General features: G+C 39.4%; 2 protein-coding genes across 2 annotated transcripts; one reads left to right on the forward strand and one right to left on the reverse strand.

Annotated features, from left to right (window-relative positions):
* Positions 1–316: 316 nt before the first annotated feature.
* Positions 317–19,150, reverse strand: LOC127794438 (protein HEAT-STRESS-ASSOCIATED 32). Its single transcript, XM_052325511.1, has 5 exons — positions 18,936–19,150; positions 3,562–3,753; positions 3,227–3,437; positions 768–991; positions 317–678 (listed from the first exon to the last, which is right to left on the reverse strand). Exons 1-5 carry the CDS (start codon positions 19,056–19,058, stop codon positions 568–570), a joined length of 861 nt encoding a protein of 286 aa, XP_052181471.1. The 5' UTR covers positions 19,059–19,150; the 3' UTR covers positions 317–567.
* Positions 19,151–20,265: 1,115 nt separating this feature from the next.
* On the forward strand, positions 20,266–21,834 carry LOC127795610 (protein DESIGUAL 2). Its single transcript, XM_052327392.1, has 3 exons — positions 20,266–20,466; positions 20,611–20,816; positions 21,415–21,834. The coding sequence occupies exons 1-3, from the start codon at positions 20,368–20,370 to the stop codon at positions 21,647–21,649; spliced, it is 540 nt and encodes a 179-aa protein (XP_052183352.1). The 5' UTR covers positions 20,266–20,367; the 3' UTR covers positions 21,650–21,834.
* Positions 21,835–23,942: the final 2,108 nt, after the last annotated feature.

The following is a 23,942-nucleotide window of genomic DNA, read 5'->3' on the forward strand; positions in this document are numbered from 1 at the left end:
GAGTTTCCTCAAACATGATAAGAGTCAAAATCCTTTCTCCGAAGCAGATCTCAAGTTCAATGTTTAATAGTTCAAAATTGCAGTCATTTATTGAACAAATGCCAAAATATTTTACCCATAACCACAGACCTAGTTATACCACATAAATTGAGCTATACTGTAAACATCAAGACAATGACAGCAAATGCAAAATTAGCAGCATCATAGTTGGCCAAGAAAGGTGTACTACTCTGAGTAGTATCTAGATTGTTGAAATAAAAATAAAAAATAATTTAAAAAAAAAAAGAACACACAACATAACTGAATACTTGTTGCAGAAATAATTCAGACATGGCCTTGCTTCACTAGATATTTGATGGACAAATATTAGCAGCTTATCCAAGTAAAACAGAAGTTATAGGCACAATAAAAGCTAAACTATATGCACAAGGGTGCCAGATAAACGTAGAAGTTTCAATGTTTCCACTTTATAAAGAAACACATTCACCATCATCCAACACACAACAGACAAATGAAAAATATAACCACTTTCAAAATAGACAAGGCATCTGAACCACGAGAGCCAGTTCAGAACATATAATAGGAAGAGCCGAGGACAAATTTGTGATCTTTACCGAGGTTACAGCCTCGGAGGCACTCCAGATTCATCACTTGAGACTGATCCACAAAAAGGTTCACCTGAACATCCAAGCAATGAGAACGATGTTACAAGGATCTGAAAGACAAATGCAGAAACAAATAGAGAAGATTAAAAACCAGTATAGTACCTTTGGACCATATTGTCTAATAAACCACTCAGAAGTTCTAGCACTGGATGCTTCAAACATGGTCTTCTCAAGCCCAAGACGCCCTATGACCTTGGCAATGATGTCTGCCTGTATAGACTTAGCATATTTGCACACACCATCAGCATCAATCATTATCATGTCTGCACCAGCTTCCAAGCATCTTTCAGCTCTTCTGATCAAGAGGTCAACGTCCTCAACTTTTTCTGCCAGACGAAACCACAACAATCTAGGACATGGATCATCAAGATGTTTCTACTACCTCTACTATCAGAAATCCCATTACATTTTATCTTCCTAGGTACTAGATCCAATGCCCATGATTGCGAAGTTCAGGCTCCCATATTTTTCATGATTACCGTGTGTAGTTAAACGTGAGCTCTAGTCAAGTGTACATGCCAAATAAAGTAGTTCAAGCCAACTCTATTCCAGATTGTCAACACAGAAAACTGCACATATTCACGTTACATGCTAAATGAATCAGAAATATTCCATTCAGCTCAACAACAATACAAATGGTTCTGGCAGCAATCTCTCTGTCATCTTTGGCCCACAACCTCATTTTCCCTTCTAATATCAAGGTAGCTTCTCCAAAAGTACCAATCCAGCACTTTCCATGTAAGTGATATTTGGGAGATTATGATATTGAAGTAAATAGTTGTAACATGCATGCAAAACCAAAAAAACGGGTTTTTTGAAAAAGTAAAAGCACTAATAAATTGCATATTAATTGGCCCAACTCTCTCTTTTCCACGCTTCTTTCAACTATTAGATACTAGAAACTTTATGATGCAGCATCCATTTTTCCTGTCCAAGGTCCATCAACCAACTGAATGAATAAACACCGAGCTTTCTGAGGATTTGAATTCCACACAAGGCACAAAATGTTGTCCGCTTTTTGGTTGCTAAAAAGTGTAGGAATTATTATTGTTTCTAATGGATATGACAGCATTACGAGAAAATGTTTATGACATTCCAAATACCAATCATGAAGTTTGTTAAGCACAGCTAAGATCACATCACTAAGTTGTTCACATTTTCACCCTATCAATTGTAGTGGTCTTCTGGTTCTTGCACATCAGGAAACTCATAACAGATCAAATTAATGTTTGAAATGGAATATATTAGACCACCTATCAAAAGTTCTTTATAAGAAGAACCTTCTACTACAACCCCCGCCGCCCCCTACCCCCACGCGTGCATGTGGTGGTTGTGTTGTGCCTGCACTTAGTTCTGTAAAAGCTCAACCTAGCAGTGGTTAATAACATTCTGTACTGTCTCTAGAATGAAACTAACATGTATCTACAGTTTAACAAGGAAAAATTTAATGTATCATTTCTTGTACGAATGTGCAACCATATAACAAAAGATAAAATTAGAAGTGAGATTATTTGTAATAAGGTTGGGATGACTCCTATTTAAGATAAAATGCGTGAGATGTGATTAAGATGGTTTGTTCATGTGAAAAGAAAATTAATAGAAACTCCTTAGGAGAGTGGACAGCATGGAGCAAATCTCTAGCAACATAGATAGAGGAAAACCAAGAAAAATTTGGCAGAAAGACTCTCAGATGTGAAAAGAATGATAAAAAGAATTATAAAACCCTTCCAGCAGATAAAACAACAGATAGAAATAATAGGCATGCTAGAATTCATGTGCGGCATTAAAGCTTGATATGTTGCTTCGCTAATTTGATATTCTACCTTCCTGATACCCCAGAAGCACCGAGATCGTCTTTGTGCACTTAGATCAGCAACTTTGAGAATAAATTATTAATCAACTTGAGAATGAATCTACTAAAATCTGTCACAGATCTTACATTAACTAATTTCCCTGGAAAATACTACCATTGCATTTCCTAAAAGGACTTAGCTAATGGAAAGAAATCGCAGAAAGAAAAGGGGGAAGAAGGAATATCGATCGGTAGAGGGTTTTGTCCGTTTGAGTGAGCTTTGTCTTTCATTGGTATAGCTTATGTTCTCATTGTAATCTCTGGTTCTTAGGTTTGCTTCTAATCTGTATTTGATGATTGTGAGGCTATTTTGTTAGGAGAACCATTGGTGTACAGTTTGTATGTTCGGATCTTTGTAATCCTACTTGATATAATGCAGTGAGCTCTTTCTTACTGAGCTCAACGTGGACGTACCCCATTTGGATGAACCACGGTAAATTTTTGGTGTCTTCTTCCTATTTCTGTTCTTCTTTACATTCTGATTAGCTTGCATTTTTGATTGCGTAAGTGTGTTTATATTTTTCTGTTCTGCCGAAGTATTTGGATTCTGAGATTGTCATTTTGTATTCTGTTTGAGTCTTCCGCTCAGTCTGACATTGCTGATAGGATCTAAAAATATATACCATATTGTACATTGACAAGGGAATCTAATTTAAAATGTGAAGCATAGCACCACCAAACTTGACAGAAAAAGGCATTGGCTGCTTACCAGGTGTTTGCGGCACTGGGACCACATAATCTCCAACTGTGCTATCACCAGAAACAGGGATATCAGACTTGTTAAAATTCACAGAAAAGTTAGGCGTGACTTTCAAGCCACCACTCTTAATCAACCGGATAAATCGCAGAAATGCTTCTTCAGGAACTTTAAGTGATCTCACATTTAATTCAATTGTATCAAAACCCAATTGCTTGCAATCCTGAAATAAACAAAATCAGTAAGGACTATATTAGTTCCAGATTATCAGAATATATTTTTTCTCCCATCATTTTCAAGTACTCTAATTATTGCACTGCAGAGAAAATTAATAATTTTTTTCACACCTCTATGTACTCCTTGAAAGCAGATGGACCTTTATGAAGCAAATGTTCGGCCCAGTCACCAGTACTGACATATACATTGTGCCGGTGGGCCATGTTTATCACTTCTTTGATGAGTTCTTTTGACATCAAACTATGAGAACCCCCAGAAAATTTTAACCCATCAATAAACTGTCCCATAGACTCGAAAATATCCTGCATAGAGTATGGTTAGGTCTACCAATCAACCATGTCATCTTCCCAGCATACAACTGTGACATAAATCTTGTTACTACAAAAAAAGGTTTTCCAAGTGCTTCACTTGATAAATATTACCAAGCTCCAGCAATATAAGCCACCATTTAGACAATATAAGGAAGGAGAACCACTGCATATCAGCCACTTTGCAAACATTAGCAGAGAGGAGTGAGCAAGTACATAACTATGACCAAAACACGACCCAAATAAACCCAAAAACAATTAAATTGGATGTAAAGTAGTATTGTTGTTATTACTCTGTAAAGTTTCTGAAAATAGATCCTTCTGGCATGGGGTGTATTTCCTCAATCCAATACTCAAGGTTGAGCTCAATAAAGTTACCTGTTCATAATTAAGATTTTTTTTTGTTAAATTAACATTTTTTTTTTCTTTTTTATCAAAGTAGAATCGGATTGGAGATTTTTACCAAAGTAGTCTCATCCTAGAGAGACTCGCCAGTTGGACTGGCAGATCTCTGCCAAAGGAAGCCCTGCCAGTTTAATTGGCGGGTTTTATTCAACATGCATCATCTCGCCCAGGTATTGTTGGGAAATATAAAAGAATAAGAATTAAACCTTTGATTGACTTTTTGACCTCAAGTGATACCTCTTACCCCACATGCACTCCTCCCTTCACTGCTCACTGCCCCCCACTGCTCTGGCATATTTTCCCCATCCATATATGTCATGGGTCTTGTCTTCCTTCCTCCACATTAACAATTTTATGCCAAATTCAAATCATCATATATCCATCCAGCCAAACTGATCAAAACTTGCTTACATTAATTAATTTACAAACATTCCAGCACATCATTTACTCATGTGTGTGTGTGTGTGGGGGGGGGTGTTTAATTATTTTTATCACAAAGTTCCAATTAGGGATATCTAGCTAGCTAGCTTCAACATGTAGAATTTTTTCTATATTTTTCTCTAAATGAGCTACCACTAATTGGAATTTTGGGTTGTGAATAACGAGTTGATAAGATTGGTAAAACCCACTTAAAGTGATCCAATCAAGTTTCTAGGCCTAGGTTCATCTCAACATTTAATTATGTCCGATATGAAAAGGTGTAGGGAGTCTATAAGTTATTGGGCTGCTTAATGGGGGTGCCCATTAAAGAAACCCTAGGATTAGATCCTTTCTCTCATCCAATATACAGATAGAAAACTGTTTGCCCCATTAATAATTTTCATACAGTTAATGGAGAGGGAGAGGGAGAGGGAGCACCTAGTCAACGCACAAGAATTTTCCTGTGTTGATTCAATCTCAACAGTGCCTACCAGCAGTTCACTAAAGAGAAGATTCAAATGACTACGGTTCGGCATTTCTCTCATCCAATATTCAGATAGAAAACTGTTTGCCCCATTACAGTTATTGGAGAGGGAGCACATAGTCAACACACATGAAATTTCCCGTGTTGATTCAATCTCAACAGTGCCTACAGCAGTTCGCTAAAGAGAAGATTCAAATGACTACAGATTTGGCATTTCTATAACCCGCTTTTAATTGTGTGTACTGTTTTTGGTATTGAATAACAAATTATATCCAACATGACATGCATCATCTGAACATTAGGTTTAATTCGTGCCTCTACGTGAATCACCTCATAGTATAAGGATTGATCCCGTTGTTGAATAAAACCTGCCAGTTAAACTGGCAGGTCCCCGCCAGGCATCATCTCAGCCTCAGGTTTAATTCTCACCTCTACATGAATCACCTCACAGTATAAGGGTTTATCCCATTGCTGAATAAAATCTGCCAGTTAAACTGGTAGGTCCCTGCCAGGCATCATCTCAGCCTCAGGTTTAATTCTCACCTCTACATGAATCACCTCATGGTATAAGGGTTTATCCCATTGTTGAATAAAATCAGCCAGTTAAACTGCCGGGTCTCCACCAGAGTCTAACTAGCTGAGGCTTGGATAACATCCAATACTACTTTGGTAAAAATCCCAATTTGATGCTACTTTGATTAAAAAAATAATGCTAATTTAATAAAAAAAATTCATAATTAATTGGCATTAAGTTTCTTAAATAAGAGAATGCATACAGCCATAGCACACAGACACCAGAGACAACTTTTAAAAGAGTGCAAAACACAAATGGACATGTTTTTCATTCTATACTTAACTTCCGGCTTATTATTTTAAACATGTACAGTAGATATAATATGCATGCACTAGTATTTGCAAAGTGTCCAAGAAGTATTTGGTTCTAGCAAAGTCAGAAAAAAAGGGACATGTTTGGACAAGTGCCTAACAAACCTTTGACAATATCCATCCAATGTTGTCTCCAGCATACAACTAACACAACACAACATCTAGTATACAATATTGATCTGATGTCATCGTCTGGCTCCAGCATACAATTTAACACCACTTAACATAATGTATATGCTTTTTAACATCTCCCAAAGGACCTCCATGAAAACCATTGTTAAATAAGATAAGTAAGGGGGTATTAGTGTATTTATCTTTAAGTTAATATAGGTATATATATACTTATGTTGTACTCTTAAGGTATATACAAACAGTTTCTTTGTATTTATCTAACATGGTATAAGAGCTCAAACCCTAACCTAACCCTAGCCGTCGCCGCCGCAGCCGTCAGCCAACGCCATCATCGCCGGTCGCTTCGCCCGCCGTCGTCATCACTGCGGGTCTCTTCGTCAGCCGCTGGTCCCTCACTGTCGTGGCTCCTCTTCTCCAGATCACGGCTCCTCTTCTCCAGATCCGGTCCGACCGCGCCCAGATCTCGCCTTTTCCGTCGTCGAGCCTGCACCCTCGCCGTCGCCACGCCCGCGCCCGAGCTCGCCCTCCAGATCCGGCCACCCCCGAGCTCGCCCTCACTGTCGCCGCCTCTGTCCCGATCATCTCTCCGTTGCCTTCGTTACGCCTGTCCAGATCCGGCCATCCTCAGGTGAACTCCGGTGACAGCTTCAGCTTTTGTGCTCCAGATCTGGTATTGCTCCAGATCTGTTCTTTCTTCTCCTTGGTCATGTAACCCAATCTACTCCAGATCTGCCATGGCTCCAGATCTGTCTTCCCTCTCTTTGGTTGTGTAATCAAATCTGCTCCAGATCTGCTGTTCTTTCTGCATCATGGATTCATCTCCAGCTCACTCTTCATCCACAAGTCGCTCTACCATGTCCACACCGGTGACCATTCCCCATTTTTCGGGCACACCGGTTATTACAACGGAGAAATTGAGCGGACATAATTATCTCGCTTGGTCATGTGTAGTTGAAATTTGGTTTCTTGGTCATGGCCTTGAGGATCATTTATCGAAGACTATTTCAACTGTTTCTGAGGGGGATCAACCTCTTTGGCGGAGAGTGGATGCACAGTTATTGAGTTTATTGTGGAAGACCATTGAGCCGACCTTAATGCCGATATTTCGACCTTTTCGGGAGTGTAGTGCCCTATGGACTCGGGCTCGTGAGCTGTATACTAGTGACATCACTCGTATTTATGATGTGATTGGTGCCTTGTTCAATTTACAACAGACTGATTTGGATATGACCACATATTTGGGTAAGCTTCAAGCTTCTATTACTGACTTTAACGAGTTGATACCCTTTGATACTGATATCAAGAAACAACAGCAACAACGCGATCAAATGTTTACCATCCTCTGTCTTCATGGAATTTGACCAGAGCTTGACTCAGTTAAGACACAGATTCTCGGTAGTGCCTCTTTTCCTCCTCTGACAAAAGTATTTGCCAGACTACTTAGAGCCTCCTCTATTATTGTTGATCGTGGCATGTCCGTTGCTGGAGATCACTCCGCCCTAGTTACGACCCCGACTGGTCGTGGTGGTCGTCGGGATGGTGGTCATCCACGGCCCCAGTGCTCCTATTGTAATCGCCTTGGTCACACTAGAGAGACTTGTTATCGCCTACATGGATGTCCACCTCATGCAGCCAGTACTGCTAACATGGTTGTGGGCGTTTCAGAGGGTCAGGCATCTATCACACCCAATGATTCCTCACCAGTGACTATCTTCGGGGGGGGGGGGGAGTATGCTCAGTTTCTTCAGTTCCGGGCAACACAACAGGCTACTTCACCTGTCACATCCTTTGCTGACACTGGTAACCCTACGGCCTGCTTTACTAAGTCTTCATCTTCTCTTGGCCCATGGATCTTCGACTCCGGTGCCACCAATCACATGTCTGGTAATCGTTCTCTCATATCTCATGTTCAAACTTCGCAGTCTCTACCTCCTGTTACATTGGCTGATGGCTCTCAAGCCTCAGTCACAGGTATTGGTACCGCATTACCCCTTCCTACTTTACCATTATCATCTGTTTTACATTTACCACAATGTACCTTTAATTTGCTCTCTGTCAGTCAACTTACTCGCAATCTTAATTGCTCTATAACTTTCTCGTCTGATTCTGTTCTTGTGCAGGATCGGGGGACTGGACGGACGATTGGCACGGGGCTTGAGTCTCACGGTCCCTACTATCTGTCTCTCCCTGCTTCTTCAGCGGCGTGCATGACAACAACTTCCCCACTACAAGTCCATTGTCGGTTGGGGCACCCATCTCTTCCCAATCTCAAGAAGATGGTTCCCAGTCTCTCTAGTATTTCTTCCTTAGAGTGCAAGTCTTGTCAATTTGGGAAACACATTCGTAGTTCTTTCCCAAGTAGAGTTACTAAACGTGCTAGTTCTCCTTTTTCAGTAGTCCATTCAAATGTATGGGGCCCCAGTCGTGTCAGTTCACAAGACGGTTTTCGTTATTTTGTAATATTTATTGATGATTTCTCTCGGACTACATGGTTATATTTAATGAAAATGCGTTCAGAGTTATTTTCAGTCTTCACTACATTTTGTGCTGAAATTAGAACACAGTTCAATTTGCCTATCCGTGTTCTTCATAGTGATAATGCTCTTGAATATTTGTCTCTCCCATTTAGATCTTATATGACATCAAATGGGATTCTTCACCAGACTTTGTGTCCTAGAACCCCACAACAAAATGGGATAGCTGAACGCAAGAATCGCCATTTAATTGAGACAGCCCGCACACTTCTTCTTCATATGCATGTTCCACTTCAATACTGGAGTGATGCTGTCTTAACTACATGTTACTTAATTAACCGCATGCCATCTTCTGTTCTTAATGACCAGATTCCTCATTCCATTCTTTTTCCTCGGGTTGACTTATATTCTCTTCCCCTTCATATCTTTGGGAGCACGTGCTTTGTTCACCATCTTGCCCCAAGTCGTGATAAGTTATCTGCTCGTTCCGTCAAATGTGTTTTTCTAGGTTATTCTCGCCTTCAAAAGGGGTATCGTTGCTACTCTCCTCAATTAACTCAATGTTTTGTTTCAGCGGATGTTACCTTCTTTGAGTCATCTCCTTATTTCCCTTCTTCATCTGCGATCTTCGATTCTGTCTGTTGGGTTACCTTTACCTGTTCCTTCTCTTGACCTCACATCACCTCCATCTCCAACGCCTTCACCATCTCCACCATCATTTGCCTCTCGCCTTGATCGCTCTGATCTTCAGGTCTATCAACGGCGTCCACATCTCGTAGCCCAACCAACACCGACTATTGTCGCTAGTCCACGGGAGCCGTCTCCTGACTCATCCCCAGTGCCAACTCGTTCTTCCTCCTCTGGTCCGTCGCCTTCGACTTTTGATCTTGACTTGCCTATTGCTCTTCATAAAGGTACTTGCCATCCTATCTCCCATTTTGTTAGCTATGATTATTTATCCCCTGGATATTCTGGTTTTGTTTCTTCTTTATCTTCTGTTTCACCTCCTAAATCTATTCCCAAAGCTCTTTCCCATCCAGGGTGGCGGTCTGCTATGGTCGAAGAAATGTCTGCTTTACATTCCACTGGGACTTGGTTGTCGCTGGGTTTACACTGTTAAAGTTGGCCCTGATGGCCGGATTGATCGTCTTAAGGTTCGCCTTGTTGCTAGAGAATACACTCAGGTTTATGGTCTTGATTATGGCGATACATTCTCTCATGTTGCTAAGATCTCCTATGTTCGCCTTTTCTTATCCCTTGCTGTTATGTTTCACTGGCCTCTTCATCAATTGGACATCAAAAATGCCTTTCTCCATGGTGATTTATAGGAGGAGGTGTATATGGAGCAACCTCCTGGCTTTGTTGCTCAGGGGGAGTCTGGACTGGTGTGTCGCCTTCAAAAATCTTTATACTGTTTAAAACAGTCTCCTCGAGCTTGGTTTGGTCAATTTAGTTCAGCTGTTCTTGAGTTTGGGTTAACTCGGAGTGAAGCTGATCATTCTGTTTTTCATCGTTCTCAGTCTGGCCGCCACATTCTTCTAGTGGTGTATGTTGATGATATAGTACTTACAGGGGATGATGATGTTGGTATCACTGAATTGAAGGCACATCTTCACCAACAGTTTCAGACGAAGGATCTGGGTCCTTTGAGATACTTTTTGGGTATTGAGGTAGCTCGGTCAAAGCAAGGCATCTATATTTCTCAAAGGAAGTATGCCTTGGATATGCTAGAAGAGACAGGATTGCTTGGATGTAAACCTACAGATACCCCTATGGATCCAAATATCAAGCTGTTACCGAGACAAGGGGAGCCTCTTTCTGATCATGGGCGCTATCGTCGATTAGTTGGGAAACTTAATTACCTCACTGTCACTCGTCCTGATATTTCATTTGCTGTGAGTATGGTAAGTCAGTTCTTGGATTCACCTTGTGACAGTCACTGGGATGCAGTGATCCGTATTCTTCGATATATTAAGCCTACCCCTGATTGGGGTATATTGTATCAAAATCATGGGCACAGTCAGTTTGTGGGAGGAGATCCACATCTAGATACTGTGTTTTTGTGGGTGGAAACCTAGTCTCTTGAAAAAGTAAGAAGCAAACTGTTGTTGCCAGATCCAGTGCAGAGGCTAAATACAGGGCAATGGCCGTAACAACATGTGAGCTAGTGTGGTTGAAACAATTAATTGAGGAGTTAGGAGTTACGCAGGTTAAGCCTATGCAATTGGTTTGTGACAACCAGACTGCAATGCATATTGCCTCTAATCCTGTGGTTCATGAGAGAACCAAACATATTGAAATTGATTGTCATTTTGTTAGAGAAAATGTGCTCTCTGGGGATGTAGTTACAACATATGTGAGTTCCAATGATCAACTAGCTGATTTACTCACCAAGTCGCTTAGAGGGTCTCGTGTGAATTATTATTTGTACCAAGCTGGGCATGCTCAATATATATGCTCCAGCTTGAGAGGAAGTGTTAAATAAGATAAGTAAGGGGGTATTAGTATATTTATCTTTAAGTTAATGTATGTATATATATGCTTATGTTGTACTCTTAAGGTATATACAAACAGTTCCTTTGTATTTATCTAACAACCATCAAAGAAGAGATCCAACTTTTTGAGAGGGAAATGGATATTTGGGATTTCACAGAATCTCCTTCATATGTATCCTTTAAAATTAGAGTGATATCTTTTATGAACTATGCGAACAATGAAAAATGCCAAGCTTTGATATAGAATCAAGCCAATATAGATATGTATCATAAACATCTAATTCATTAATTATCTATTTGTGAATTTTTATTTTATGGTTATAGGCAAAAGGATAAATAATGATGATAAGTACACTTGAATTTAAGGGTAATGAGTATTTTGCATAAAATTTTGTAGCTGTTGGATTACATTGTGTTTAATCACAACTACTGAGCTGATAAAAGGATACAATGTGTGTGTGTAGAAGTGACCGACTTGTGTCCTTGTGGTATTTTCTTTGTCAAAACTTTTAAGTTAAATGTGGTATTGTATGTACTATATAAAAGTTCCTAACAATAGAACCCTATTTATTCAATATAAATAAGACTTTGACACGTATAATCAGGGTTTAGAGAACCTAAGGATTGAGAGGGAGATGAAAAGAAGAACTTCAATTCAGTTGAGAGATTAGGTAAATTATCTTTTTGTATACATTTGTTATTTCATAATGGAGTGTTACATATAATGTTGATAAGGTTTGCAAACAAATACGTAAACATTGAAAATATCTAAAAATTATTTTTTTATTATTGGATTGTTACAAATTTGTTATGTTCCAATTGTATATAATTATGCATAGCCTATTACTAATTGTTCCACTATAATTTCATTTATAGTCTTTTATAATTTCAGGTGAGTAAGAGAAGTAATAGAATTGGACTCTAACCTTATAACCTTGACTTCATAGAATTTTGATTTTACAATTTTCTTATATATATATATATATATATATATCATGAAAGACATTAGTTGATGGATAATTGTTATTTGTTTAGATAATTCACAAGGATGAACTTTTTCCAAATAGGACTAGTCCAATGGAGTTCTTGAAATATAATTGTTATTTGCGCTAAGACCTAAGACGCATGGCCATTCTCAACCTAAGTGGCATGTGACATGTATTCTCACTATTAAAAATTTTTAATATACAGATAGCATATTTGCATCAAGTCTAGATAACAATGATAAGGTTGCTCCTTCATGACTAGGTCACATGTTCAAGCTGTGGCAACCACCTCTTTGCAAAAAGGCAAGAGGAAGGATGTGACAAATACAACCCTCGCAAAGTAGGGAGTCTCGTACACCGGGAATGCACTTTTAGATACCATGTGTCGCATGTGGATGATAGATTGGAAAAAGGAAATAGATGCTCCAACTTTCCAAAGCCTTTCTTGCAAAAGAAAGAAAAAGATACATCAAGGTTACAAAGCCTTAGAAGTGTGCCTACTTTACTTTACGCCTACTAGGGTGTTAGCAAACCTCTAGTGTACCATCAGTTTACACATGGAAAATTCAGAAATTAAATTTTCTGGATTAGTTATCATTAATTAATTATTGTATTTTCTGTTAAGATAGTGTTTATTTTGAATTTATTTGCTGATTAGTTATTATGTTGCAGTTGAGGAGGTTACACCTCCACTTTCCCTGTATTCCTTGTTTGTATGTTGCAGTTGAGAAGGTTACTACTCCACTTTCCCTGTATTCCTTGTTTTTAGGGGAGTGGTTATCCCACAAAGCTTGTATTTAGAGATTTGACTTATTCAATGGAATTATCAGAAAAATTTATGCCTAGTTTCTAAGGACTTATCTCATGAGATTGTAGGTTCTCTCTAAGGAATTAACATCATTGGTAGATGCAGGAAAACACCTTTCCCAACCCCTTCTTCTAATTCTGAAACTACAATATTTCGTCCCATCACCAGATCTATCTCTAGGGACCGTAACATTTTGGTATTAGAGCAGGTAGTTATGGGAGATCAACTTCAGCAACAATTAGCACAAGTAGTGCAATTATTCCAAGAATAACGCGCAACCAATCTCGCAAGACAAGAAGCAATCAATGCTCGCCTGGATGTACTCACAAAGGAGCTATCAACTTCAAAGCTTCCCACTGATTCTACTGAACAAAGCAGCAACAGCCATGGAGGGAAGGGGGTTGTAGGCTCACAGACTGTGGGAGGAAGTTCCACTGTCCCTAAATTTTCAAAGCTGGACTGTCCGCGCTTTAAGGGACAAGAGGATCCATTGGGATAGTTGAACAGGTGTGAACACTTCTTCCGCCGTCAACAAACACCTGAAGAGGATAAGGTGGGATTAGCATCTTATCATCTGGAAGGAAATGCTCAATTATGGTTCCTCCAGTTAGAAATAGATGTTCCTCAACTCTCATGGGAAGAATTCAAACAGCAATGTAATTTGCGGCTTGGCCCACCAATTAGAAGTCATAAATTGGGAGAATTGGCGAAATTAAGACAAACCGGGTCCGTGGCAGATTATCAAGAGAAATTGGAGCAACTAGCCTCTCAAGATGGTATTCTCACCCAGTCACAAAAAATAGAGCTCTATATCAGCGGCCTTGCTGATTAAATAGCAGTAGAAGTGGAGTTACATGACCCCCCGGACTTAGCAATGGCTATGAGTATCTCTCGATTATATGAACGGAAGGTACAGCCCCTTTGTTCATAATCACAGGAAGGTCGTAGGCCAAAACCAGCAGATCCTCCTCCTCAACAACGTTCCAGAATTGTGAAGCAATTGACCAGATCAGAGATGGAGGAAAGAAGACTCAAAGGACTTTGTTTCAATTGTGATGAACCCTTTGTACGAGGCCACCGATGCAAGAGGCTGTCCTAGATTGATTTAATTGAAGGAGATGAAGAAGAAGGTCCCATAGACCAAGAGACACAAACAGACCAACCAGAGATTTCTTTAAATGCAATTATTGGTACTACCTCAACACAGAACATGCTGCTACGTAGGAAATTGGGAGATCAATCCGTATGGGCTTTAGTGGACTCGGGCAGCACCCATAGTTTCATAAATTCGGAGCTTGCTTCACGATCTAATCTTCGAATGGAGAAACAAGATGGGTTGCGAGTTGTAGTGGCTAATGGAGAACGGATCAGAAGTAGGGGTCAATGCAAGGGAATTTCTCTTGAAATTGGTGATCATATCTTTATCCTGGATTTATATGTACTGAACATAAATGGTTTTGATGTGGTACTAGGGGTTAATTGGCTCAAGACATTGGGACCTATCTTATGGGACTTCAAGAAGATGCAGATGTCATTTTCTAAAAAAGGCATACGTGTGGAATTAAATGGCAGCCAGCCTTCCTCTACCATTCAAGAGGCAAGATTCCATACTATTGTGACTAGAAAGGACAGTGAAAAAGACTTGCAGAATTTATTATAAGAGTATGCTTCCATCTTCCTTGAACCAAAGGGTCTTCCACCTCAGCGTTTTTGTGATCATAAAATTGTGTTGGAGCCCGGGACAAAGCCAGTAGAAGTACGTCCATACAAATACCCCCATACACAAAAGGATGAAATTGAACGACAATGTTCAGAGATGCTAAGGCAGGGGATAATTAGACCAAGTCAGTCCCCATTTTCTTCCCCAGTGCTTCTTGTTCCTAAATCGGATGGATCTTGGCGGATGTGCATCGACTGCCGTGAGTTGAATGCTAAAACCATCAAGGATAAATTCCCAATTCCAGTGATTGAAGAACTACTAGAGGAATTATTTGGAGCCAAATATTTCTCCAAGCTGGACTTATGATCAAGTTACTTTCAAGTTCGAATGAGGGAGACAGATGTGGAGAAAATAGCTTTTCGCACACACCATGGTCATTTTGAATTTCTAGTTATGCCCTTCGGCTTAACCAATGCACCCTCCACCTTCCAAGCTCTCATGAATGAGGTATTTGGTCCCTATTTACGGAAGTTTATTCTGGTATTTTTTTATGATATCCTTGTGTACTAGCACTTGGGTTTCACCATCTACGGATTGTTTTCAAATTATTATTAGATCATCATCTCTTCTTAAAACAATCTAAGTGCTCTTTTGGCCAAACCCAAATAACCTATTTAGGCCACATTATCACAGCTGAAGGAGTTTCTGCAGATGCCTCTAAAATTTCAGCAATAACAGAATGGCCTAAACCTTCCACTTTTCGAGGATTACGTGGATTCTTAGGCCTCACTAGTTATTACCGCAAGTTTGTCCAGAATTATGGCACCATTTCAGCACCATTAACAGCCATGTTACGCAAAAACTCCTTTGTTTGGAGTGATCAATCCTCAAAGGCATTTGAAACACTCAAGGAGGCCATGACCACTACACCGGTATTGGCACTTCCTGATTTCTCTCAACCTTTCACCATTGAATGCGATGCTTCAGACATGGGCCTTGGGGCTGTTTTGTTACAAAATAGCAGACCCATTGCCTTATTTAGCAGAGTTTTAGCGGCTAGACACCAACACCTTCCAACATATGAGAAAGAGTTGATTGGCCTAGTCAAGGCTATCAAACATTGGCATTCTTACTTGTGGGGGCAGCATTTCATAGTCAAAACAGATCACTACAGTCTCAAGTTTCTGTTAGAACAAAAGGCCCTTACTCCTCCACAACAACATTGGCTGGGAAAAATCTTGGGCTACACTTTCTCAGTTGAATATAAGGCTGGCCGAAGCAACACTGTAGCTGATGCCTTATCCCACAGAGATACTGAAGAAGCTGTTTTAGTTGCCATCTCAATGCCCCAATTAAGTCTCTTTGATGCCATCCGACATGAGCAACAAAACTCTCCAGAAATTCAGCAACATATAACCAATGTGCAAGACGGTACAGCAGCAATACAGTGGAGTTTTAAGCATGGGTTATTATTTTATAAAGGCTGCATTTACTTGGCTCCATCCTCTCCCTCAATTCAGACCATCCTGAGTGCCTTACATAATCAAGGCCATGAAGGGTATCAAAAGACACACTTCCGAATTGCTAAAGATTTCCACTAGACAGGAATGAAACACCACATTCATGACTTTGTTCGCGCTTGTGGAGTTTGTCAAAGGCATAAAACAAAAACTTTGCAACCTGCTGGTCTTCTTCAACCCTTGCCCGTTCTCGCACAGGTTTGGTCTGATATATCATTAGATTTTGTTGAAGGGTTGCCTACCTCCCATGGGAAAAATGTTATTTTAGGGGTGGTAGATCGTTTCTCCAAATATTGTCATTTATTGGCCACTGCTCACCCTTATTTTGCTGTAAGTATTGCAAGGCTCTTCTTTGACAACATGTTTAAATTACATGGTCTTCCTGAAAAAATGGTGAGTGATCGTGATGTTACCTTCACAAGTGCTTTTTGGAAGGAACTTTTTCGTATCAGTGGAACTAAACTATGCTTCAGTTCAGCATATCACCCCCAATCTGATGGGCAAACGGAAGTTGTTAATCAGACGGTGGAGATGTATTTAAGGTGTTTTACTAGTACACACCCTACTGAGTGGATGGATTGGTTGTCTTGGGCAAAGTTTACAATACTAGTTTCCATTCTTCCTTGCATGCTACACCTTTTGAAGTTGTGTATGGACATCCGCCGCCACGCCTCTTATCATACTGCCACGATATTTCTAAACTTGATGCAGTAGATAAAGCTTTGCAAACCAGGGATGAAATTCTCCAGGTTCTGAAACAGAATTTGTTGCAAGCCCAACACAAGATGAAGGTTATTTATGATTCCCAGCACCGTAATGTGGAGTTTCAAGTAGGATATAAAGTCCTCTTAAAGTTGCAGCTATATAGGCAATTCTTTGTGGCCAACCGCTGTCATCACAAGCTGCTACCTAAGTTTTATGGCCCATTCACTATCTTGCAACGTATTGGAGCTATGGCTTATAAACTAGAGCTCCCACCAGACACTAAACTTCATCCAGTGTTCCATGTCTCTTGTTTGAAAGCATTTTGTGAGGGTGATTGTCCAGCAATTGCTACTCTTCCTTCAGGTTTACCAGTGGTCCCATCTCCCCAACCTCTCGTTGTTCTTGATCGACGCCTAGTTCACAACATTCCTCAAGTATTAATCCATTGGCAGCACACTTCTCCAGTTGAGGCTTCATGGGAGACTGTTTCATCTATGCAGCAGCATTTGCCACACTTCACACTTGAGGACAATCATGATTTGGAGGAGGGAAGTAATGTTAGCAAACCTCTGGTGTACCATCGGTTTACACATGGAAAATTCAGAAATTAAATTTTCTGAATTAGTTATCATTAATTAATTATTGTATTTTCTGTTAAGGCAGTGTTTATTTTGAATTTATTTGCTGATTAGTTATTATGTTGAAGTTGAGGAGGTTACTCCTCCACTTTACCTGTATTCCTTGTTTTTATGTTGCAGTTGAGGAGGTTACACCTCCACTTTCCCTGTATTCCTTGTTTTTAGGAGATGGTTACCCCACCAAGCTTGTATTTAGAGATTTGACTTATTCAGTGGAATTATCAAAAAAAATTATGCCTAGTTTATGAGGACTTATCTCAGGAGATTGCAGGTTCTCTCTAAGGAATCAACATCATTGGTAGACACAAGAAAACACCTTTCCCAACCCCTTCTTCTAATTCTGAAACCACAGTATTTCGTCCCATCACCAGATCTATCTCTAGGGACTGTAACATTTGGTCACATGAGAAGAACTAAAGAGATGATTCACTTACTTCAATCACATGCAACATATTATACTTCAATGAGGGGGTTAGCACCTTTTCTTAAAGAAAGAGAACGAGGCAGAAAATTTTCTTTCTGCATAGCAGAAATTGAATTAGGTTGTAGTGCAGTCTCAGATAAAAGATTCTTATTAGTAGATATCATGCAACTAATAACATAGTTCTTCCTATGCATTACATTAGTCTTCGGAAATGATGTTGACATTAGCAGTACTGTTGCCAATGGAACTACATGTACTATCCATTGCAATAATTTAATTTCTCCTTGAGTCCTAAAGCCTAGGATATTTGCAATATATGATCCCCCCACCCCCCAACACACACAAACCAAAGAAAAAAGGACATATAACAAGCAGCACTTTTATTGTTGCTCTAGAATTAGGAAAATGAGGCAAAGCTATTTACTGCAGTTCTAATGATTAGTAGAAGTGTAATCAATCAGTAGCAAAATCTTTGTCGTACACTTAATTATAAGATTCATATAGACTAACATCCCCAGTAAGAAAACCCTGGAGAAAGTACAATGAGAACCTTTTAAGTGAATTACTTTAATAACCAAACATCATTCCTGTTACATAGCAAGAATAGACATAGGAAGCCTATTTGCTACTTCAACATAAGACTGAAATTACTTGTCCTAAGGTTGCATAATTAATCAAGTTATGGCTGTGAATTGAATATCAGCAGGCAGAAGATGACAATTTTTCCCTGAGAGCTTGTAATTTATTATTTTCTCTTTTTTAATAGTCACGTACAGAAAAACTTGATCCCTGACTACTTAAATTATGTTGCAAAACCTGCCATTGTAGCTCGCTTTACTCACAAATGGGGAGGAATTGAACTCCCCAGGGAAATACACACGGCAGCGAGGGATGACCAAAAGCGACATAGAAATCACGAGATAATTCGGTTTCAAGCAGCTCACTGCCGTAAAACAACATGATCTCCTAACCTTGCATTCATCAATCAGTTATTCAAATTCATCAAACATTACATGAGATTCAGAGAAGAATAAAAAATAATTCAGGCCAATTCATAAGCCGAATGTAGCGTATCATCATTGAATACGCAGGATACGAAGTAAATTCCAGGATTGAAACCAGAGAGAGAGAGAGAGATACCTGAAGGAGGTTTTCTGAGAGGAGGGAGTAATGAGGGATTCTCATCTCGGTGACACCGAACCACCGAGGCTTCTCCGGACGATCTTGATCCTCTGAGAAGCTCTTCCACCGAAATGCCGCCATTTTCTTCCCCTCTTGCTTTCACACAAAACAGAGAGAGACAGAGAGAAAAAGAGCAGTGCTTCCACCGATAAGGCGTCCCGCACTAAAACAAGACAAGGAAATGACGAGCAGCTTCTGGAACGGCCAGGCAACGTCGTCAGCATATACTTACGTGGAACTACCAGATTTATCCACATTTCGGACACGGTCCCCCTTCTCTTTCTTTAAAGTACAAGTGTCTTTATTGGGCTTTCTAGGCCAGATAAGCCGCTTCAGGCTTCAGCCGGACACAATTCTTGGGCCTGCCCAAGGTCCATTTATGAAGATCTACGTTAGCTCAGGCTAGGCCTATGCTCCAGCTACTGTTTGTCTATCAGTTTAATCGTTATGGGCGGAATGCGATTACCTAGTAAGCCCAACGTAGTGGCCCATTATCAAATCAACCGACTTGGGAAAACGGAGTGTTAGTGACCGAGTTGTTGTTTTGATGTAAAATGAGATCATATTTGGGATAATTCTTTTTGTGTGATCTCTTGTCACTCATGTTCTCAATTTTAATAGAAAAATAAATCGTAAATAAAGATTTTAACTCATTACACAAAATAAAGAGTTAAATCAATAATCTATTAGCGTGAATCTCAACTTATCATAATCTAATCACTTGATATCTGCCTTAAAAATAAAATAAAACCACACTTACTAATTAGAATGATGGATGATTTTGATGTAGAAGTGTATTTTAGTGTCATTTCCTTTTAATAAAATTCTCTTGATAAAAAAAATTTGAATGATTTATTAATATTATAGAAACTATTTTATTTAAAAATAAGATGAAATATATATTTTTTATAAAATAATTTTATACATGTAACATTTTTAAAAAATTTAGAACGAGATGGAAAATTCATATATTTGCCTCTTTGTTAGTTACCCTTCTTTTATCCTTTTTTTTTTTTTTTTTTGGTACTAAAACGAAAAAGAGTGAGCTTTTTCCGTAGATCCAAGCTGCTGTATGTTCTCTACCTGTTCCAGTAGTTCTTTCCTTCCTGGCCATGGAAGGAATCCAAACCCACAAACCAAAGCAGAAGCAAAAGCGGAATAAAGAGAACTTTGACGACAAAAGAAGCCTTTTTCTACATCAAAACCACATGAACTACCTACTGCTCCGCTTTATTCAGATTCTCCTCTCCCAGCCGCTGCATGTCCAACAAGCCAACACCGGCTCAACATCTCGACAACTCTCTCTCTCTACATATACATTGGCTTTCGTGTATATATAGGGCTCGTCGTGTCTTCCTGTTTCCTCACAAACAGTATACATTCGCTTAAAATGGCGAAGAACATTGGCCCCCTTATCTGCCTGCTGATATTGATCATGGACATCGTAGCCGGCATACTCGGCATCGAAGCCGAGGTAGCTCAAAACAAGGTGGGTTGATATATATATCCTCTAAACCTGAAACCCAAATCTGATCTCATAGATCTAATTAGTTAAGGAAATTAAGATATATATATATATATAGTTAATTAAAATCAGAGAAAATGAATGGTTTAATATTGTGTTGCATTGCAGGTGAAGCACTTGAAGGTGTGGATCATCGAATGCAGAGACCCAAGCCATCAAGCCTTCAAGCTAGGATTAGCTGCAGCGGTGCTTCTGGCCCTCGCCCACGCCATTGGGAACTTGCTGGCCGGCTGCGTTTGTGTTCGGTCCAAGCGGGAGCTGGACGACGCTCCTCCCAACCAACAGTTGGCTGTGGCCTCCCTTATTTTCTCATGGTGGGTTCGGCCTCTCAGCCTCTTCTTATGACTAAGAGATGACAGTGAATACAATTCCTAAAAACAAACTGGAGGAGACCTGCTCCTCCTCATCTACCCAGGTTTTTAAATATTTTTTATTTTATTATATATTCCTATCAATTTTATTTTTCTATCTATGCATCCAACTATATATATATATATATAGGATTTTTGTCTAAAGGAATTTTAAGCTGTTCTCCTTCTTATTATATATCAATTTAAATAGCGTTTGGTTACTCATTTTTAAGAATTTTGAAAACAAGAAAAATATGTTTTTATATTTTTTTATTTGTTTAATTTATTTCCCTCTCACAGTTTTAACTTATGATTCAATGTAATTAAAAAGTAGCCGACAATATCATCTAAAATTTTCACACAAAGTATACAAGTCAATCACTAAAGACGAGACTCAAATCTGATAGTTGGGAACCCCGAGATGATTCTCTAAGAGTGACCAACAATTGACAATTGACGGCATTGTGATTCCTAAATCCTACACTTGGCTTGGCTAATAATTACAACCTTATGGGCATGTCTTTTCGTACTTTAATTAATTTTGGGTGTGATGAATGGTTAGGATCATAGTGGTGGTTGCATTCTCGATGCTGATGGCAGGAACAATAGCGAACTCAAGGTCAAGGAAATCATGCGGCATAGCGCACAATCGGGTTCTGTCCATAGGAGGGGTTCTGTGCTTCATCCATGGACTCTTCATGGTTGCCTATTATGTTTCCGCCACTGCAACTGCTCATGACCAACTCATCAACAAGAAGAATCAAAGCGGAGATCAAGGAGGCCAAGCAAACGCTTAATTTATTTTATTTTTCTCAACCTGTTTTTATTTCCATCTGTTTTTGTAATCCTTTGCTAGATATTCCAGCTTGGAATTAATTTCCCTTTTTTTAATTAGTTTTTCATGTACTAGTTTCATAAAATTAATTGGCATAAGAAATTATTGTCACAACCTTGGACATCCCTTTTTTTTTTTTACCCACATTTCTATAAAAAGTTGGTGATTGCAAAGGATAAATATGCTTCAATACTAGCTCAAGGTTAAGAATTTATCAATGTCTAAGAGTGTCACAAATTTCGTTACTAACCATTGGAAATTGGCATGACTGAAATGACACCCTTTATATCATACTGATGTCTTTGTGCCAAAATGATACTTGTTAAAATGATTTGAAAATGACACCATCCTTTTTAATTAAACACCACAAATTTGAATAAAAAACGTCAAAAATGCACGTGACCAAAACAACACCATTTTCGGTCATGCCAATACTTTGATCGACACCCCTATTTCCTTGTTCTTCTCTTTCCTCCTTTTTCATTCTCCAGTGCATTTCTATCTGTTGCGGAAGATTACTAATTCAAAACAGAAAAGAGGTTAGAGCAATATATAATCAAACTAAATAGATATCGAACATATCAGCCAAGAACATGATAGAGCAAGAGAAACTCCCTGTAAATAACTTGTCAAGGCTCAGATCTGAGTCAGTCCAGATTATACCACCCAGGTAACACCAAAATAGGGACACCAAGCCTCACGGAAGCTCACAAGGGACAAGCCACACAAGACCCCCAAATCGGAACCCTAAACCCTCTCGGCCAGAACACCAATCTTCTCCCAAAACCACACAGGTAACGTTCACCACAAGATCCACCAAGGAACAAGAACGATCACAGAGATATGAGATGAAGAACAGTACCCCCGAGAACTTACCTCAAGCGGATCTGTTGCGCCAAGTAAATAGAGGCTACTCACCGACCGACCATGAGCTTCCCAAAGGAAAGGAAGATCACTCCAAGAGGATGAGATCTGACCGAAGAAGAAAAGAACCAGCTTACGGATCTCAGCCATCGAAGGAAATGATCGGGAGAGCAAAGAGAGAAAGAGAGAGAGGCCGTCAAATGAGGGCAAAGAAGGCAGAAAAAATGCCTTTTATATGGTGGTGCTAGGGCACGGTTGCAAAGGGCCATTTGGCTTGGGCTTGGGCTCGACTTGGGCTTCCTTAAGCCTTGAGCAAATGGGCTCAGCCCATTTCTCCTCCAAATGCCTAATTAAGGGCTTATGGCCCGACTTTTAATGGGATGCCAATGGGTGGTATTTTAGACGATACTTCAATCCCGGGCCGAAGCCTATGAAGATAAACCCGAATATTTCGTCATAGCCTTGGGCCTCTTTGGGAAACAAAAACAACAAATCTCCACCTGATTCCCAAAGAGGCCAGCAAACACAAACAGAAATATGTACAGCAAGATGCAACATAATGCAGATGATGCATAAGCAACTATCAAGTAATTTTGCCAATGTTAAGTAAATCTAGGCAGCTTTTAAATTTAGCCACAGGCAAAATTTTAGTTCCCATATCAGCAGGATTATATTCAGAAAGCACTTTTTCCAATCTAATAATGTTTTGAGATACGATATCACGAATAAAATGCAGTCTCACATCTATATGTTTGGTGCGTTCGTGAAAAACAGGATTTTTACATAAATGAATTGCAGATTGACTATCAGAGAAAACAGTCACATTTTCATTAAGAACACATAGTTCATTTAGCAATCCCTTAAACCACAGAGCTTCCTTAATAGCCTCTGTAGCAGCAATGTATTCAGACTCGGTGGTGGAGAGGGCAACAATATGTTGAAGCTGAGACTTCCAACTAATGCATGATTCACACAAAGTAAATACATAGGATGATGTGGACTTCCTATTATCTCTATCACCAGCATAGTCTGAATCAGTAAACCCCTTTAATATCACATTATTAGACTTATGCTTATATATTAATCCTACATTATAGGTGCCTCTTAAATACTTTAATAACCATTTCACTGCTTCCCAGTGATAGGGACCTGGGTTTGTCATAAATCTGCTGAGAATACTAACTGCATAGGCTAGGTCTGGCCTAGTACATACCATGAGATACATGACAGAACCTATAGCATTTGAGTAAGGGATTCTATTCATATATTCTTTTTCTTCCTCATTATCAGGAGATTTATCTTTAGATAATATGAAATGGTTTCCTAAAGGCAAAGATACTGATTTACTATCATGCATACCAAATCTTTTTAAAAATTTTAACACATATGCT

The sequence above is a fragment of the Diospyros lotus genome, chromosome 2 (genome assembly GCF_014633365.1).
Source record: "Diospyros lotus cultivar Yz01 chromosome 2, ASM1463336v1, whole genome shotgun sequence".
NCBI lineage: Eukaryota > Viridiplantae > Streptophyta > Magnoliopsida > Ericales > Ebenaceae > Diospyros > Diospyros lotus.

Bases quoted from the DNA above. Each gene is read 5' to 3' on its own strand.
- LOC127794438 (XM_052325511.1), bottom strand. From the start codon at position 19,058: ATGGCGGCATTTCGGTGGAAGAGCTTCTCAGAGGATCAAGATCGTCCG. The intron at 3,754-18,935 runs GTATCTCTCTCT...TACTCTATGCAG, and splicing joins TCTCAGAAAACCTCCTTCAG to GATATTTTCGAGTCTATGGG. The intron at 679-767 runs GTACTATACTGG...TTGGATGTTCAG, and splicing joins TTAGACAATATGGTCCAAAG to GTGAACCTTTTTGTGGATCA.
- LOC127795610 (XM_052327392.1), top strand. From the start codon at position 20,368: ATGGCGAAGAACATTGGCCCCCTTATCTGCCTGCTGATATTGATCATG. The intron at 20,467-20,610 runs GTGGGTTGATAT...GTTGCATTGCAG, and splicing joins CCGAGGTAGCTCAAAACAAG to GTGAAGCACTTGAAGGTGTG. The intron at 20,817-21,414 runs GTGGGTTCGGCC...ATGAATGGTTAG, and splicing joins GCCTCCCTTATTTTCTCATG to GATCATAGTGGTGGTTGCAT.